This window comes from Oryzias latipes, chromosome 7 (assembly GCF_002234675.1).
Source record: "Oryzias latipes chromosome 7, ASM223467v1".
Classification (NCBI taxonomy): Eukaryota; Metazoa; Chordata; class Actinopteri; order Beloniformes; family Adrianichthyidae; genus Oryzias; species Oryzias latipes.
In genome coordinates, this window is record NC_019865.2 from 28,642,667 (window position 1) to 28,658,627 (window position 15,961).

The 15,961-nt window shown below is 41.9% G+C and overlaps 1 protein-coding gene across 1 annotated transcript in view; it reads right to left on the bottom strand.

The window, feature by feature from the left end:
- Window positions 1-3,665: 3,665 nt before the first annotated feature.
- Window positions 3,666-15,961, bottom strand: part of LOC101166035 (IQ motif and SEC7 domain-containing protein 2) — a 100,917-nt gene continuing 88,621 nt past the window's right edge. Inside the window, exons 15-18 of the mRNA XM_023956996.1 lie at window positions 10,690-10,851; window positions 10,113-10,328; window positions 8,500-8,549; window positions 3,666-6,352 (exon numbers count right to left, since the gene is read on the bottom strand). Coding sequence (XP_023812764.1) covers window positions 5,126-6,352; window positions 8,500-8,549; window positions 10,113-10,328; window positions 10,690-10,851 — 1,655 coding nt within the window. The 3' untranslated portion in view covers window positions 3,666-5,125. The remainder of the gene's footprint in view (window positions 6,353-8,499; window positions 8,550-10,112; window positions 10,329-10,689; window positions 10,852-15,961) is intronic.

Below are 15,961 nucleotides of genomic sequence, written 5' to 3' on the forward strand. Positions count from 1 at the left end.
TGTAAGCAGCTCATGCAAATAATGTCAAAATCTAAACACTTATGTGCTGAAAAAAATCATTTTAGATGAGTCATGGGCCGGAGGACGCTGCTGTGCTCCATGTTTAAACATGACTTTTGTTTTTGCATGGTAGAGCTTAGGCTACATCTGCAGAAGACACTGCAGATTGTTTTTGACTGACAGTGACCGACGTTAGGTTTAGGTCTTTGTCCTGCATGGTTCTCTGAGGGACACAGGTAGTTCATAAAGGTGTTGGGATCTTTCCCCAGTGCTCAGAGATTCCCTCACTTTTTGATGATAAGTCATTTTCTGTCACTGCACGAACCACTTTGAGAGCTGGAACAGACATATAATTTGAAACGACCTTATTTAGTGGGTAAAAGCATCAAATGTCTGTTTGTACATTTTCTTAGTTGATTCATTGCTCAATTCAATTCAATTCAATTCAATTCAATTTTATTTGTATAGCCCAAAATCACAACAACAGTCGTCTCGATGGGCTTCGAAGTAAAACATGAACTCAAAAGGATCACGAATACAAAGAGTTCAATAGAAAAATACTAAAATGAACTAACAAACTGACTAAGCTATACTGGCATCCCTGCCCTTAGACCCCCCTTCGCGGGGGTCTAAGGGCAGGTTTGAAACGGTGCTCCGTTTCAAGTCAAATAAAAGTCTTGTTCTTTTGTTTGTTTTTACTTTCCAATTGTGCCTTTTTCAAATGTAATAACATTTCATCCTGCGTGGAGTCATATAGGGGTGAACTGTAAAATCATTCCCATTCAATGAACGTGGAAATCAGTGGAGATCTTGGGCCATAAAAGGTCTAAAAACTGAAATAAAACGTCATCTGTTTCCAGTATCATGCTGGATGTTTAGTTGGATTAATCACCACAGTTTAAAGACTTTGACAGAAGTTGTATGTTAATCCATGAAGGCTGTTAGTGTTCTTTAGCAAAAATGTTGAAAGAAAGGCTTTAATCCTTTCAATAATGTGCCTCAAAAAATGTCTAGCACTGTCAATACACTCAAAGAAAAGCTAAAAATACAACCAGAGGAGTAAAATATCTTAGTAGATTTTTTACACAATATTATTATTAGTAAATCGATTAAAAAATCATGGGGGGGTTCTTTAAATTAAAAAAAAAATCAGGAGGCCGACAAAAGATCCCAGAGGAACTCCGAGAAACATTAAGGATCCAAGATGCATTTCCAAATATCTCAAACATTTAAAGTTTGGAGAAAAGAATAAACTGAAGAAAAAACTGAGCGTCTAAAGAACCCAAATTTTTTTATAAGCATTCACTGATAATTTGAGCAATTCTGGATTTTTGCTGCAAATCAACGCTGTTGGCCCCATTGAAACAGAACACACTGTACAGATAGTATCTACAGTTGGTGGATTCAGGCTATCAAAGTGAACCAGAGGAGATGTCAGTGAGCTAATGAAGACTTTCCCATGCTCCGCCAGGTAAATGCTGGTAATCAATAAAAAGCAGAGTAAAGCAACTTCCTGGCTGCAGAGCAACCAGCGTTGCCGTTTCTGTGTTCTGTCTAACATTGCAGTCACCTGGTAAGTTAGTTCAACTGGTTAAAAGAAAAAAAATTCTACCAGCAGCACTGAGCTTCCCTGACAATTTTGATTCCATGGAAAACCACAAGGGAAACAAAAAGCAAGATATGACCTCAACAATAAAGTTTTTTTTTAAATGGAAAGTGCAAAAATCATGTGTAAAAATGAGTTCTTTTCAAGAGTTTATCTCTCAGTGCTGTGTGGTGTTGAAACATGCTTTAGTCTCCTGTCCAGTGAGCTTCCAGAAAGTCTTTCTGGAGGAAATTAGGTCCACGTCTCCGAATCCTCTTTGTATTTGTTGGGTGTTACGGGTGGAGAATGGCTCAGCTCTGCAGCCATGTTTTTATAAAAATGGCTTTTTATCTTCTGCTGCTGTGAATGGACACATTTCCAGTAATGTACTGAATTAGACGCTGAAATGTCTTTATATTCCCAGGCAGTCTTTCAGGAATACAATCAGTTCCATCTTCAAATCTGAAGGCACCTTTTTCTCTAATTTGAAACACCCTGAGTCCCAAACCTCAGGTTAAACTGGGCTTCAATACATTTTCCAATTAGACAAACATAAAGCCATCAGGACTGGGTGGGAAATTAGGAGGTCTTTCATCACCAACTCAATATTTTGTTTATTTATTATTCAAACAATACTGTAGTAGACAATGTTGAAAATCTTAAGGATAAAAAACTAAATATATTTATTCTGCTCTGCTTCCTCATTGAAGCTTCTCTGGAAGTGACCACTTGGTGGATTGTTACCATTGACTGTATAAGAGAACTGGACCCCTCCCCCCTGCCGTTCCAAACAGGAAGTAACAGCTGGCTCCAAGAAGCCAAAACCCAATAGACATCTATTGAAAAATAAACATCTCAGTCATTACTCAGTCATTCTATTTGCTCTTGCTTTTCGCTGGTCTCACGTCAAACGTTAGAAACATTTGATTGACAATGTTCTTGTAGTCTGCCTTCAAGTGGTAGAGGTGAGGACTTCCAACAAGCTCACTCCTGATTGGCGAGAAATGTTGACTAAAACCGACTCGGAGCAATCACTGCCTACCGACATCGTCTGGTTACTACATGTCGGCATCCGAAGCGTGAGAAAATGGCGACTGAATTGACTTCATTTGACTGGAACCAGAAATAAGTCATTTTCTATGGATAGCATCACACTCACACAGTCCAGTTCTCATATACAGTCAATGATTGTTACAAAATGTTACACAACATTGTTTCTTTTCGCTTCAATAGGAAAAAAATTCACAATAAAAGTTAGTATACTTGCATTGGAGCTGCAAAGATTTTTTTTAAAAATCCCTAATTTGTTTCCAGGACAACCATAAATTCACTATTTAATTGTTTGTTTTATTTAACAAAAAAATTGGTTTACCGGTGACTATCAAGCTCTAAAGCAGCCTTCCAGCCATTGACAGGTATGCTTGTCTCACCTGTTTGGCCCTTTCTTTAAATAAAAGTTAAGAGTTCAGAAACAACTTCTCTATCCAAGGACATGTAAAAGGCAGAGCTAAAAGCTCTGGCTTCTAAACATTTAATGTTGGCCAATGATATCAACCCCTGCCTACAGTATATCTCATAGTATTTATTTTAGATGCCTTTATTCTTGAGCTATAAATGAATATAGACACTGCTAAGTAGTTTGGATTTGTTAAAATCTTGAGACCAGATGCATCCCTTTCTTACAACACAACAAAGGTTTTCTCAAATATCTCCCTAGTGGATCTTTTTCACCCGCAAGCATCACAAAAAAATCCCTCGCAGCTCCTCTGCCAAGAATCCATCCTAACGTTGTTCAATCCATAACTGCAGGCTGCTGTGAAGTTGCTGCTGTGCTTTTTAACCCTTGTTCTATCTTAGATGACCCCACCCTCACATTGACGTGTTCTCCCTACCATGACAAAGGTGGATAAAGGTGGAAAGATTTCATGTAATCCATGGACACCAGTGAAGATCACAAATCACTGAAGAAAAAAGGTTCAGAGCACTGTCTAGTGGGTCTAGATGACCTAACTCCCAATGTTAAAGTGCCTAGGATAACACAAGGGTAAACCTAAATAGACTGATAATAGATTTTATTCTCTGTTTAGGAAAAATTTGAAAGAAGGGAAACAAAAAAAAGCTTTTTATGCATTTATTTGTGTATATGGGTTGGAAAGACTCTGCTGTTTTATTAGTCATAATTTCCCACTCAGGTTCTTTAAATTTAGCTGCTGAAAAGCAATTATAAAGGCAAACCAAATTAACAAAAAATATATTAATTTTTTAGTGATAGAGCTCCCTGTTGGTAAAACTTAAGATTTTTTTTCCTTATTTGGCACCTTTCAGCTTAATCTCCTGTCTGGCAACATAGAGAGTTGAATACAATATAAAGCTTAAAGTACAGGTGACAGATATTATTACTGACAGATTCAGGTTTACACTTCCATGAATACTTGGACACTTGAAAACAAGAGAGAGCATTCACAGGTTTAGAACAGATAAACCCCAAATTTACACTATTCAATGGAGAACATCCCAGTCCAAAACAACAGGTCAGCTCCCCCTGGAACCCTGTAATCCACAAACACTAAAGGCTTTGTTGTCATTTTTGCAAACACACAAAGGTAAAAAGACACCTGTAGTTTTTGTTTAAATGGCTTATTTAAAGGTTTTTTGAAGTTTATTGTCTATGTAGAAACCCGCTTCTCATGTCAAATGAACACTGGATTGGGGCTTTACATCACCACAAAGACCTCTCCGTGCATATAGGGTTTTAACCATATTCACACTGATAATCATTAGCTATTGCAAGGTCATGCATGTCTGTCTAGGACACAAAAACGCCACCATATCAGTGCTAATCACTCCCGCTTTGCCTCTCAGCAGGTTACGTATCGATCAAAAACAAGGTAGTATGAGACTACTTCCATTTTAATTTGGAATTAAACTCAGCAGGACTCTGCTCACAAGGTTTCAAAATAAAATCTGTCCCGTTACCCAGCACTGTTCACGGTGCTTCCACCCAGTGCGAACCTTTGTTTTCTGTTCTCAGGCACTGTTACCTTTCTGAATGGTCCCTAAACCGCTTGTCCTCCTCAGTTGACAAAACCTCAACGTGACTCCACCGACCAATGGATTCGTGTTTCCGTTGATCCACTGGTCATTCTGCTCATGAAGAACTCCAAACATGTCCTCTGGAGTTCGTGCTGACTTCAGAAGAAAACTACAAAAGGAAAATCGGGACGATGTGAGAGCGCTCCTTCAGCTTCTCGTGAAGACCAATTCCATGGTGTGAGCTTTTGTTGGCTTCCTGCAGGGGGGGGTTTGCCCCACCTGGGAGTCCAGGTCCTTCAGAGGTTTACATGCTGGGGAAGTTGATGTGAAAGTAACACAGGCTGAGCAGTCTCCTCTTCCCGGCTCTCACACCTCTCCTCCTCACCAGGCGCCCACTTTGATGCACCTGCATTTGCCCTCCTCCCCCTCGTCTCCTCCTTCCCCTCAGAACTGCTGCCTGGTGGAAAAGGGTGGGGCGGCGCACCACGGTCCTGGACTTCTGCCTCCTCACACGACCGTGCTGATCCGGCTGACAGGCTTGGATTTGGGAGCTCCCCCTTGACTTGCCCCTGGGGGGTGTGGTGACAGTGGGGTGCCTGATGGAGGAGGTAATGGGGAGTGCGGCGGGGGAGGAGGGATGGACGATAGTGGCGGATATTGGGGTATATAGGGTAGTGGAGACGTCTGGGTGACGAGGCGGGCTGAGGGGGTCTGAGGAGGGGGGGTGGAGAAGATGAAGTGGGTGGAGGCGGATGGGGAAGGGCTTAGGGGGGAGTGTGTGTGCAAGGCGTGATTGTGAGTGTGTGTGTGAGCGTGGGGGTGGGGTTGGGAGTGTGAGATTGTCAGGGGGAGCTTGGTGCCCCCTCCCGGTCGCCCGGCCGCAGGGTGTGAGTGATAGAGTCCGTGTGGGGTAGTAGGGGTGACGGGGGAGTGAGGGGACAGTGGTGGGGGCGTGGTGAAGCCTGAGGCCATATTGTAGCGTGGGTGGTGGGCGGTGCCGTGCGGCAACCTCTGATGTGGCTGGGCAGGAGCGGGAGCACAGCTGGGCGGGCCTTGCCGGCGGGGCAACGAGAACCTGTGCGAGAGGGCGTGGTGTTGCGGCATGCTCTGCATGTGGTAGCGGTGATGGTGGTTGTAGGGGGGAGGTGGCGTCTGCTGCGCTTGGTGGCCAGTTACTCCACCTCCTCCACTGTTGCTGTGGCAGTACTGGGCGTGCAAAGCCTGGAGCTTGGACGGTCCCCCGCCTGAAACTCCTACCCCTCCAACTCCTACTGAGTCTGACTGACCGAGGTTGGGTGATGGGGAGGGGCATGGGGAAGGGGAGGATGGGAGGAGGATTGGAGGTGCGGGGGCGGGGTAGTGGGGGGGTGACGATATCAGCAGGGGACTCGGAGGACCCTGAGGAGGAGGAGAGGTCATCGTCAGGGGACCAGGAGCCTTCCCTCTGCGGCTGCCAAGAAAGCTCACCATCCGGCCTCCTCCTGCTTGACCACCCCCGCTGGGCATCCCTCCTCCGCCCCCAACCCCTACCCCGCTCACGAGAGGGGAGGTATGGACGCCTCCCTGGTTGTGACAGAGCCCCGGCCCACCCCCCACCCCTGTACCGGGGCTCTGAGTAGGGCGGTGTGGCCGGTAGGCTGTTGGAGACGACGGGATCATCATGGGGCTGTAACATGGACCTACAGCCGGCAAGGGGCGCTGTGGGTGGGACCGAGGGCTACTAATGATAGAACCCTGTGGGAGGAGGCAGGAAAAGAGGTTCAGTAAGAAAAGACTATACAGAACAAGACCCAATGAGACAGAAGAACCATGGATCCTGGCACTTCTCACTTCATCCAATTGAAACATGTTCTCCACAAAGCAGTCCTGTCCCTTTTTCAGGGGCATGTCACACTTTGGGGTTTATCTGCAGCAAAGTCGTTTGTCTGGATAATCAACGTGATTTGGTTTAGGAGATCCCGTAAAGTCAGGTGCAAACCAAACCAATGAACCCATGAAAACAAAGCACTCTGACTTGCAAATGAACTGTGGTGCGATTTGCCCACAGCAGGAATCTAACGGTGCGAATAGTGAAAAAGATTGAATCATCTTGGATGTATACAAATAAAGCCGTTGGCTTTTCATATCACGTGATGTTAAGAAGATAAGTTGGAGAAGACAGCCTTGTTCTTTAATGTTTACAAAACCGCTGCCGAATCAGGATCTGCGTAAACCATTGAGTGCATAAGAGAGCTGGAGTGACTCCTCCCCCTGGCGTTCCAAACAGGAAGGACCTGCTGGCTCCAAGAAGCCTAAATCCCAGAGGTTGTGTCTGATATACAACACTTTATAGTGAGGAAGTGTTTCCATGAATCCATTAGTCATTCACAGCAGTGAAGAGGTTATGCAACTATCACAAATCGGTTGTTTTGCGGGGAAAATCGGTGTAAAGTGTTGCACATCCGTGTAAAGCCTGTATGAAAAGCCGCTTTTCTCTGTGTCTGAATGAGCTGATTCACAATGATCGTGTAAATGGTCAAAGAGTTAGTGTTATTTAGGTGTTGCCGGTGACATCTTTGGTGTTAAAGGGTTAAGGCATAAGACAGTACAACCGGGCATGTCCCACTGGGCGGAGGCCCCCGGAAAGACCCACATGTAAAAACATCCCCAGTGGTCGTTAAATGATGATTATGCTGTTTTTATGCATTTGAAAAACAGTGTTGTTTTCTAGGACATAGTTTTTGGCAGAGCAGCAGGACTTCCTAAAAATGTCACCTCTGAATTGTGAGCAGGACTGTTGGTGCATAAGCCTCTGCTCGTTCCCCATCATCCCTTTGTTTACACTGTCCCCCGCTAGCTTACAGCCCCTCCCAACCCCAGCCTAACATCAGCAGTGCAACAAAAATGACAAGCAATCAACAAGCTATCCATCTGTAAAGTTTTGATCCAGATACCAGCTCAGACGAGGAAAACAAAGACTCACACAGATCTATTTGTCTGCAAGTGGTTGCATCAGAATGGAACTGCTGTAGTAATTTGAACATCACAAGCTACATTTTTTCATCTGCTCCTGATTCACAACAATTTGAAGTAAGAAATCCTCAGAACTCCAATTTTAAACTTAATTTCCTTTCTAGATGCCCTCAATCATGAGAAAAAACACCTCAAGAACATGTTAAAAAAAAACAAAAAGTACAATTTTCATTGGAGTGGGTCTTTTCTTTCATACAAACCATCTGAAGGATAAAGGTCAACACTGGCACCTGGTGTTTATAATCGGTACTGCACTGTGAATTTCCGGCAACGTCGCTGCATGTTTTTAGGCTGCAGATATTCACTTCTTTTTCTCCAATCAATTTTTGAATTTAAACAACAACAACAAAAACAAATAAATAAATGCAAATGGACAGTTATTTCATTAATTAGCCATTTTATTGGTTGAAATAGGCTTTAAAAGCACAAATTCCTCTTTTAGGTAAAGTACTTGCATTAACTACTCTAGTCCAGATCTTCACTGAGACTAATATCGCTGCAAACCATCAGCCTTTGGTGTTTGTTTTTGGCGTCAAATTCAGAACACATATATGTTCATAAAACCACAGACACAAACAGACTGGGACTGGGATCCGGATTTAAAGGATTAAGAACAAACGAGTGGATCTGAAAGCCACTGGTTACTTTTTGGACAAAGAAACATATTGAGCTCAGTTCTCCTCAATTCAGACTAATAATGAGGATTAGTACACATAAGTTGATCAATATTCCGTCTGATTTTACTGTTAGTTCACCAGGAGAGAAAAAAAAAAGAAATTCCGATGAAGGTTTCTTCTCAAACATGCAGGGAAACATGCAGCATGCACAGGGGCCACGCTTGCTTCATGCACCAACCGCAACCAACTTACTTCAATGGTACTGTCCAGTGAGCCCACACTGTTCCTACGACCTCGCTTCCCTGTTACCCAATAAGAATAAGGCAGTTTAAGTGCGTTAGCGGGGAAATGACAAATGTTAACATCCATTTCTGAGTTTAACGGGCTCATCGGTGTCCTCTGCTGGTGATGCTTGAGAATTGTGATGGACAGCAGGACATTTAGTCTGTGAACTAAGCCCATCCTGAAACGTGAAAGCCCTCATCTTTTTAACATGTAACATCACATTTTCATGTGTTGCTTTGAGTGAATGTTCCTCCTTTGCTCTGGGGTGACCTGTGATGTGCTGCTCAGTAACATGCTGACACTTCTGTTCTCTGAGCAGAAAGGACGCTGACATCTACGGCTTTCCACTGCTGCACCTGCTGTCCAGCTAAATTGCATTTCACAAATGCATTACTTTTTATGTTATTTGTTAGAATAAGATCAAAGATAATGCAAAATCTCTGTCTATGAAACAACTCCAAACCCTTCTTAAACAGAGAAATGTTGGTTATTATTTCTCAGTATTTTTTCAGCTCAAAAATGTCTCTTATATTATCACTAAAAGACTAATATAACATCCTGCTTTGTATTACTTTAGAATTGTGTCCCTTGTATGCCCTTTGTAACCTAAATTCAAGAAAAGTTGCAACGTTTTAAAATTAGTAGAATAGAAACCTTTATATTCTTTTTTTAAAAGAGACAAAATTAAAATAGAAAAAGACAGTAAAACAAAATGTAAACACAAATTTAACACATTTATCCACTAAATAAGATCGTTTTGAATTTGACACCCACTACAGGATAACATTTTTTGGGACACAAACATGAGATGGTCTCAATTGTTTTAAAATTCTGTTTTATTGGGATTTTGGACAATATTTTTGATAAATTCACTCTTTTACTTTTTTAAAATAACCTGTACAATCTTATATTTTATGACTTCCAAGCATCTGCAGACACAAATATTATTTTATTTGACTTTACTCTAGTAAAATGTTTATAGCTAACCAAGATATTTGTAGACTTTGTTTTCGTTTTATAGATCCTTATTTAATTGATTTAAACAGATAAGCTACAACCTGATTACCTGTTATGGTCAAATTTATCTGTATTTTCAGACTGTGTTGACTTCCTACACTAAAATACTATATTTTAGATTTAAAGACATTTTTTTTAATTACTGTAATTCCAGTTGCTGCCCAGTCTTCCTTTTCAGTGTTTTCTGGGAATCTGAGGGAAACAGAACTGTAAAACCTATTATCCCCTGGTCCTTTCTTTTCAGATTCTGTTGGAGGTTTCTTCCTGAATCTATTCATTGAGTTGTTACTCTTAACAGTCGTGTAATTTCCTGAAAGGAAATTATTTCGTGTAACTTTAGGGACCTGTCATTAAAAAGTAGTTTAGACTATTCTGCTCACTTACAAAGATCTTAATGAAGTAATTGTAAATTATTTATTTTTTCTTAGATTGATGTTTTTGTTAGATTCTTTATGTTTCCTCTTGATGTAATCCTGTGAATATAAACTGATCCAAAATAAAATATCAGAGCGTGATGTTAACACGTGGAGAACCTGACCCGGATGGACCCGCCCCCTCCTCACCTGTCTCTGAGAGGTCTCTGAGTGAGGAGCTGAGCGCCGTGCGCTTCAGGCCGTCCACTGAGGCGTACGTGTCGTCGAGGCTGGGCCTGCCCAGGGTGCCGTTCACAACCTCGCTCTTCATGGGGCCTCCGCCCGAGCCGGCTCCGCCCCCTGCCGCTCCCGCCCCTCCCGCCAGCATGCCGGGACGCATCACACCTTTCTGCTTTTCTAGCTCAGCTAGAGGGAAGGATACAGAAGAACGTGAGATAAATGATTAAATGTATCAAGACTAATTAAAGAAACAAATTTAGATGTGAGCTGAGTGGACATAAAACAAATCCAACACAAACTCCAAACTCCAAAGATTTTGCAGAAACGGGCTGCCATCATTTAGGATGTGGCCCAGAAGTTGTGAGAACGCACAAACAGATCACAAAGACTCATAAAAATGCCTTCACTATATCAAAGAGACATCTGACTGAATCCATTTTCATTTCTGGAAAGCAGTTATTGAAGTTGTAGTTCTTGTTTAAGACCACAAACCTACAGCAAACATGCAGCTTCAACGTTCATGAGAAGCTGTGCTAGAAACACTCACACTCCACCCTGTACTTCTCCATTTCCTGGACCTCTGCGATGCTCTCTCGAAGGTCAGAGGTGAAGCGCGCCCGGTCCTGCTGGCTCGGCGCAGTGAAGATGATTAGCACCTTCCTCTCCCCTCCAGGGTTGGCAGAGGTCAGCTTGATGCCGTGAGGGTAGTCTGAGCAAAAGACACGGCACAAACACATGAGATCCAAACTCACAAAGCCTACAGGTGAGGCGGCTCGTGCGAAAGGAGAAAAGTGTCACGGTGGAGGCCTGACTATAACCGGCCTTTCCGTGCTCCTCCCAGTTTCTATCAAACTCCATCCATCTTCTGAACCCACAGTATCCCCTGCAGGGCTGCTGGAGCCTATCCCACCCACTTTCAAATCTCCAGCTCGTTACAGGGCCACACACACCTACAGGGTCATTTTGGAAACATCCATTAACCTATATAAAGGCTGACGTCTGAGCCTGGGGAAAACCCATGCATGTATGAGAAGAACAGATAAGCTCCACATAGAGTCGACCTGGCTGGGATTCGAACCTTTTGTTTTGAGGCAAGAGCGCTAACCACTATACCATCGCACAGCCCTATTACTCCCTAAACTCTCCTGCAGGTATAATGGTTGTCCTGCAAAGGTCTTATTATAACTGCTGACTTGGCAAAACAAAACAAAAAATGGTTTGTTGACTCCACCTGTTGGTTCACCTACAGCCAAATCTAAGCTACATCCCCTTAGTGGTGCAGAACTGAAATCTGCTGTTATTTTTAACGTCTTCCCGTGGCATTTTAACTGATGATAGAGAACGTAAAGCTTAAAAAAGCATTTCTGAGTATTTCGTTATTTGAATCTTTGTGAATAGGGAGCAGACAAAAAAATTGCAGTTTGAAAAAGATCCTATTTGTGACGTAGAAAATATGCTGGGCGGGACACAAGCTTCCTGCTCTGCTCCATTCTGATGCATCCACCTGCAGACAAATAGATCCATGGACGTCTTTGTTTTCCTCATCTGAGTTTGAACCTGGATCTAAACTGTACGTATGTTCGCTCTAATATCGCTTGCTATTTTTTTTGCACCGGTAATGCTAATTTGGGGGTTGTGAGAGGCTGTAAGCCAGCGGGAGAGTGTGAACGGAGAGCTCTCAGCAATGGGGGGCTCAGAGGTGAATTTCTAATGAACTCCTGCCACTCTGCAGAAACTAGGTCCTACAAAACAACACAAGTTCTTTGATTTTAGCTAAAAATAGCAAAATCCTTTAAAAGGCCACTGGGAACGGTTTGACAATAGATCAAAACATGATGGGGGGGGGGGGGGGGACTTTCAGTCACAGTTTTCCACTGCCTCAATTTGAGAAACAGGAACCGTTATTTACTTTCAGGGTTTACTTAAATTTCAGGAACAGGTGTGTTTGTTCAATGTGACCACAGTCATGAAGTTCTAAAGTTCCTGGACAGGCGCCGCATTCGTTATATGAGGAGAGTGTTCTGGACGAGAATATGTCAAAAATCATCGGTTAACGTTTCTCGCAGCAAAAGAAATATTCATGTTTACACGCAAGCAAATAAAGAACAATGCAGCAGCTGAGGAAGTAGGAAATGTAGTCACTAAAACAAACAAACCAACAAAAAAAAAGATCAAAATACTTCAATTAACCGCCTGGAAGCGATCATTGTTCAGATTGGATGCATCCAGTGACGTGCGGTCAGGTGAGGCCTCACCTGTCATAGTCGTGATAAAAAAGAAAAAGGTAAATTAAGTAAATATTATTTTCCACTGATCTGTGTTAAATATACATTTTCAGTCAACTCAACATGTTTTCCACAGTTTCTGCAAGGATAGCCATGACTCTTTAAAAATGTTTTGAATTTGGTGATCAACTTGGGGCAGCACGGCCGTGCAGTGGTTAGCATTCCAGAAGGTCCTGGTTCAAATCCCAGCTGGGTCCTTTCTCTTTGGCGGGTTTGCGTGTTCCCCTCATGCATGTCTGGGCTTTTCTGAGCTCTCTGGCTTCCTTCCACAGTCCTAAAAAACCTGCTGTTAACTATTGATTGTTAATAGTCTCCATAGGTTTGCATGGGAGTGATTGTGTGGGCCTGTAACAGACCAGGGTGTCCTCTGCCTTCACCCAACAGTAGCTGGTGACCCTGTGACCCCAAAAGGGATGCAGTGGGTTACGAAAATGTATGGTCATCAATTTGAAAATGTTGATATTTGGTCATGAAAATGTTATTTTTTATCGATTTTTTATTTCATTTGGATTTGAAATGGTTTATTTCAAGCAATCAAGGTAAGAATAATGCACAAAACAATACAATCAGCATTCATACATTCATACAAAGACGTATCAAACTTAGGATAATTTGATATTATTTGGGGGAAACGTCTTCACAGAGAAAAAAACAACAACAATTTTTCATATTAGAAAGTAATCCCAACCATTTCTAATTCAGTGTGGAAATATTTTGAAATAAACGAATATTTTGTCAGACTGTTCTTCACGAAGGAGCTGCCTGCAGACCCTGGCCCCAATCAGTCAGTGTGCGAAGGAAGCCCCCCTCCCCACACAGACACACTTCCCTACCTTCTTCCCACACACCTTGCACACTCACACAGGGATGCAGTCACCCACCCACACAGCTGATGCCTGATTGTGCTGATGAATCATGGGGGACAATCTGTCCCGGTCACAGTCATCTCCAGTCTGCCAAGTCCCATTTAGCTCCAACTGGTGAACCAGATCTGTCAACAACAACACCTAGGCAACCATCCTGCAGACCACTCAAGTGACTTTAGAGTTGGACCCTGTTTCATGACACTGCGTTACATAATGTGACATGACAAAAAAAAAAGAGAAGAATTTTTAGGCTGGAATGGAAAAATGACACTAAAGCTGTTCTAAAGGTCTAATGTTGAGATGTGCTGATGTTATTTGAACTATCTGCTAGCCGCAGGATGGTTCTGTACAGGTCCATCCTTTCCATTTGCCCCAAATCTCTGCCCCCCCCGATAGAAAAAGACCTCTCAGTTCTTGGCAGAATCCTCTTATCTAAAGCTGAGGAGTTTATCCTGCCTCATCTTTACTTGTTTCTGATTTAACGTTCAAAGAATTAAACAAACTGTTAATCAACTTTGTTTGGAAAAAGAAATGTCACTATCTCCACAAGGAATTTCTTTATGCCCCCCTAAGAAAAAGAGGATATACATTATATGAATTCCTTCAGATCTCAAGTTTACATTTAAAATTCCATTTCTTACTTCATTCTCTAATATGTCTGCAATAATTCTCAGTTTTTATTGAAATATAACTACAACATCAAAAAGATTCATATTAAACATTATATATTTTTTTATCAACAAGCCTTACAGGCTTGGCAGTTATGTTATTGTCATAACCTTCCACCACAAAAAACTAATTTGGAAAGATTTAACCATTAAGAGCAAATCTTTATTTAACTGGATAGACTAAGGAATTATTTCTGTTTCTGATCTTTTTCATGTGAAAAGATGGGAACCCACTCAATTATTAGAGGTTTTTGTCTGTTAAATCCTTAAAGAGCTCAGTCATGTTACCAAAGCCACCCCATCACCATCATCTTCAGTATCAAGTTACCACTAAAAGAGACCCTTCTTTGGTGATTAATGGATTTTATATTGTAAATAAAAAATAAAATAATGAACATCCCAATGAGATCCCAATGTGTAAAAAAAAGAAACTGTAAATGTGTTTAGTAAAAAAAAGATAGATACAATGTTGTTGGTCGCAGCCGCTATGTTGCTGCATTGAGGTGATGTTATGTTCAGGTGGAAAACGACAGTCTGACCTTTTAGGTGTTTCAGGTAAATACTTCTCAAAGTTTGCTGAAATTTAGACCAGAGCTAGTGAAAGGTAACTATGTGGCTCTTTAGTCATTCTCCTGAGTGGAATCCACTGCAAAAAATAAGTTGTGACATACAGTCAGTGATTTAGCAGCTGAACTTTACTGGACTTTCACAAAGACATGAAGATGTGGATCCAAATCCTTCCTGTTAGCGGCCTAGAGACAGCTCATCTTGGATGGAAGCTCAGAATGATACTTTGCTCTGCATGACTGTCAACACCATGAAAAATTAAGCCTGGTTTAAGCAATTCTGATTCACAGACTTTTATGTAAGAAGTCCTGTGATGTGCCTCTACAGGATAACATGCCAAGATACAGAGAAGGCTGAATGTTCAAAGCTGGCACTGAGAGACAGATTCCATGACTGTTGGGCCTCAGGGTCTCCCTGCTGACCCTACAGCCAAACCAAACCAAAGCCTCCTCTTCAGATTATGCTTAGGTTGTTGAGTTTTACATTTCTGGACTCAAAAATCTTACAAAATATTTGTAAAATGTAAACCAGCAACCCTCCTGATCTGATCTGTAGGCCACCGTCATGCACTGTTCCAACCAACTAAAACCCTTTTTACAATATCATACAAAAACATTTGAATTTTTTACTTATCTTAAAGTCCAAATCACTACAATTATGTCATTTTTAGGCAAAATTATAAAAAAAAAACGGTGTAATTTTCTAGGACAGGGGTGTCAAACTCATTTTCACGTCAATATAGTGTCTGTCATCAAAGATATAACTTATACATGCAACTAAATGTAATGAAAAATAAATGCAACTACTCTTTAATGTTAAGTAACTCATTGTTTATTTATTATAACTTTTCTAAAGTGACAATTACAGTTGCATAGAAAACATATGTTTGCTTGTTAGTCTAGCAAAATCCTTTTACATTTGATTCTGTCAGATTAGGTTATATGGACAGTGTTTAAGTCCTAATGTATAGTTGCCCAATCTGATATTTCAAGTCTGATCCCCCCTAGATGTGAATAAATGCACACCAATTTTTATTTTTTATTTAAAGAAATTAAAAACGTTTATGTTCTGTGGGCCATATTTGGCCCGCGGGCCTCGAGTTTGACTTATGTGGTCTAGGACACACTTTCTGCAGAGCGGCAGCAGTTCCTAAGAAATTAACATCTGAGTTGTTGGTGGGACTGTTGGCACAGAGAAAGTTCCCATCATCCCTTTGTTTACACTCTCTCCCGCTAACTTACAGCCCCTCACATCCCCAAGCTAACATTAGTGGTGCATCAAAAGCAATGAGCAACATTGGAGCTCTCCATCTGTACAGTTAAGATCCAGATTCCAGCTCAGACGAGGAAAACAAAGACGTTTTTGGATCTATCTGTCTTATGTCTTATGTTGTGAATGGAGCGGAGCTGGGAGCTTGTGGTCCACAGCCTGTA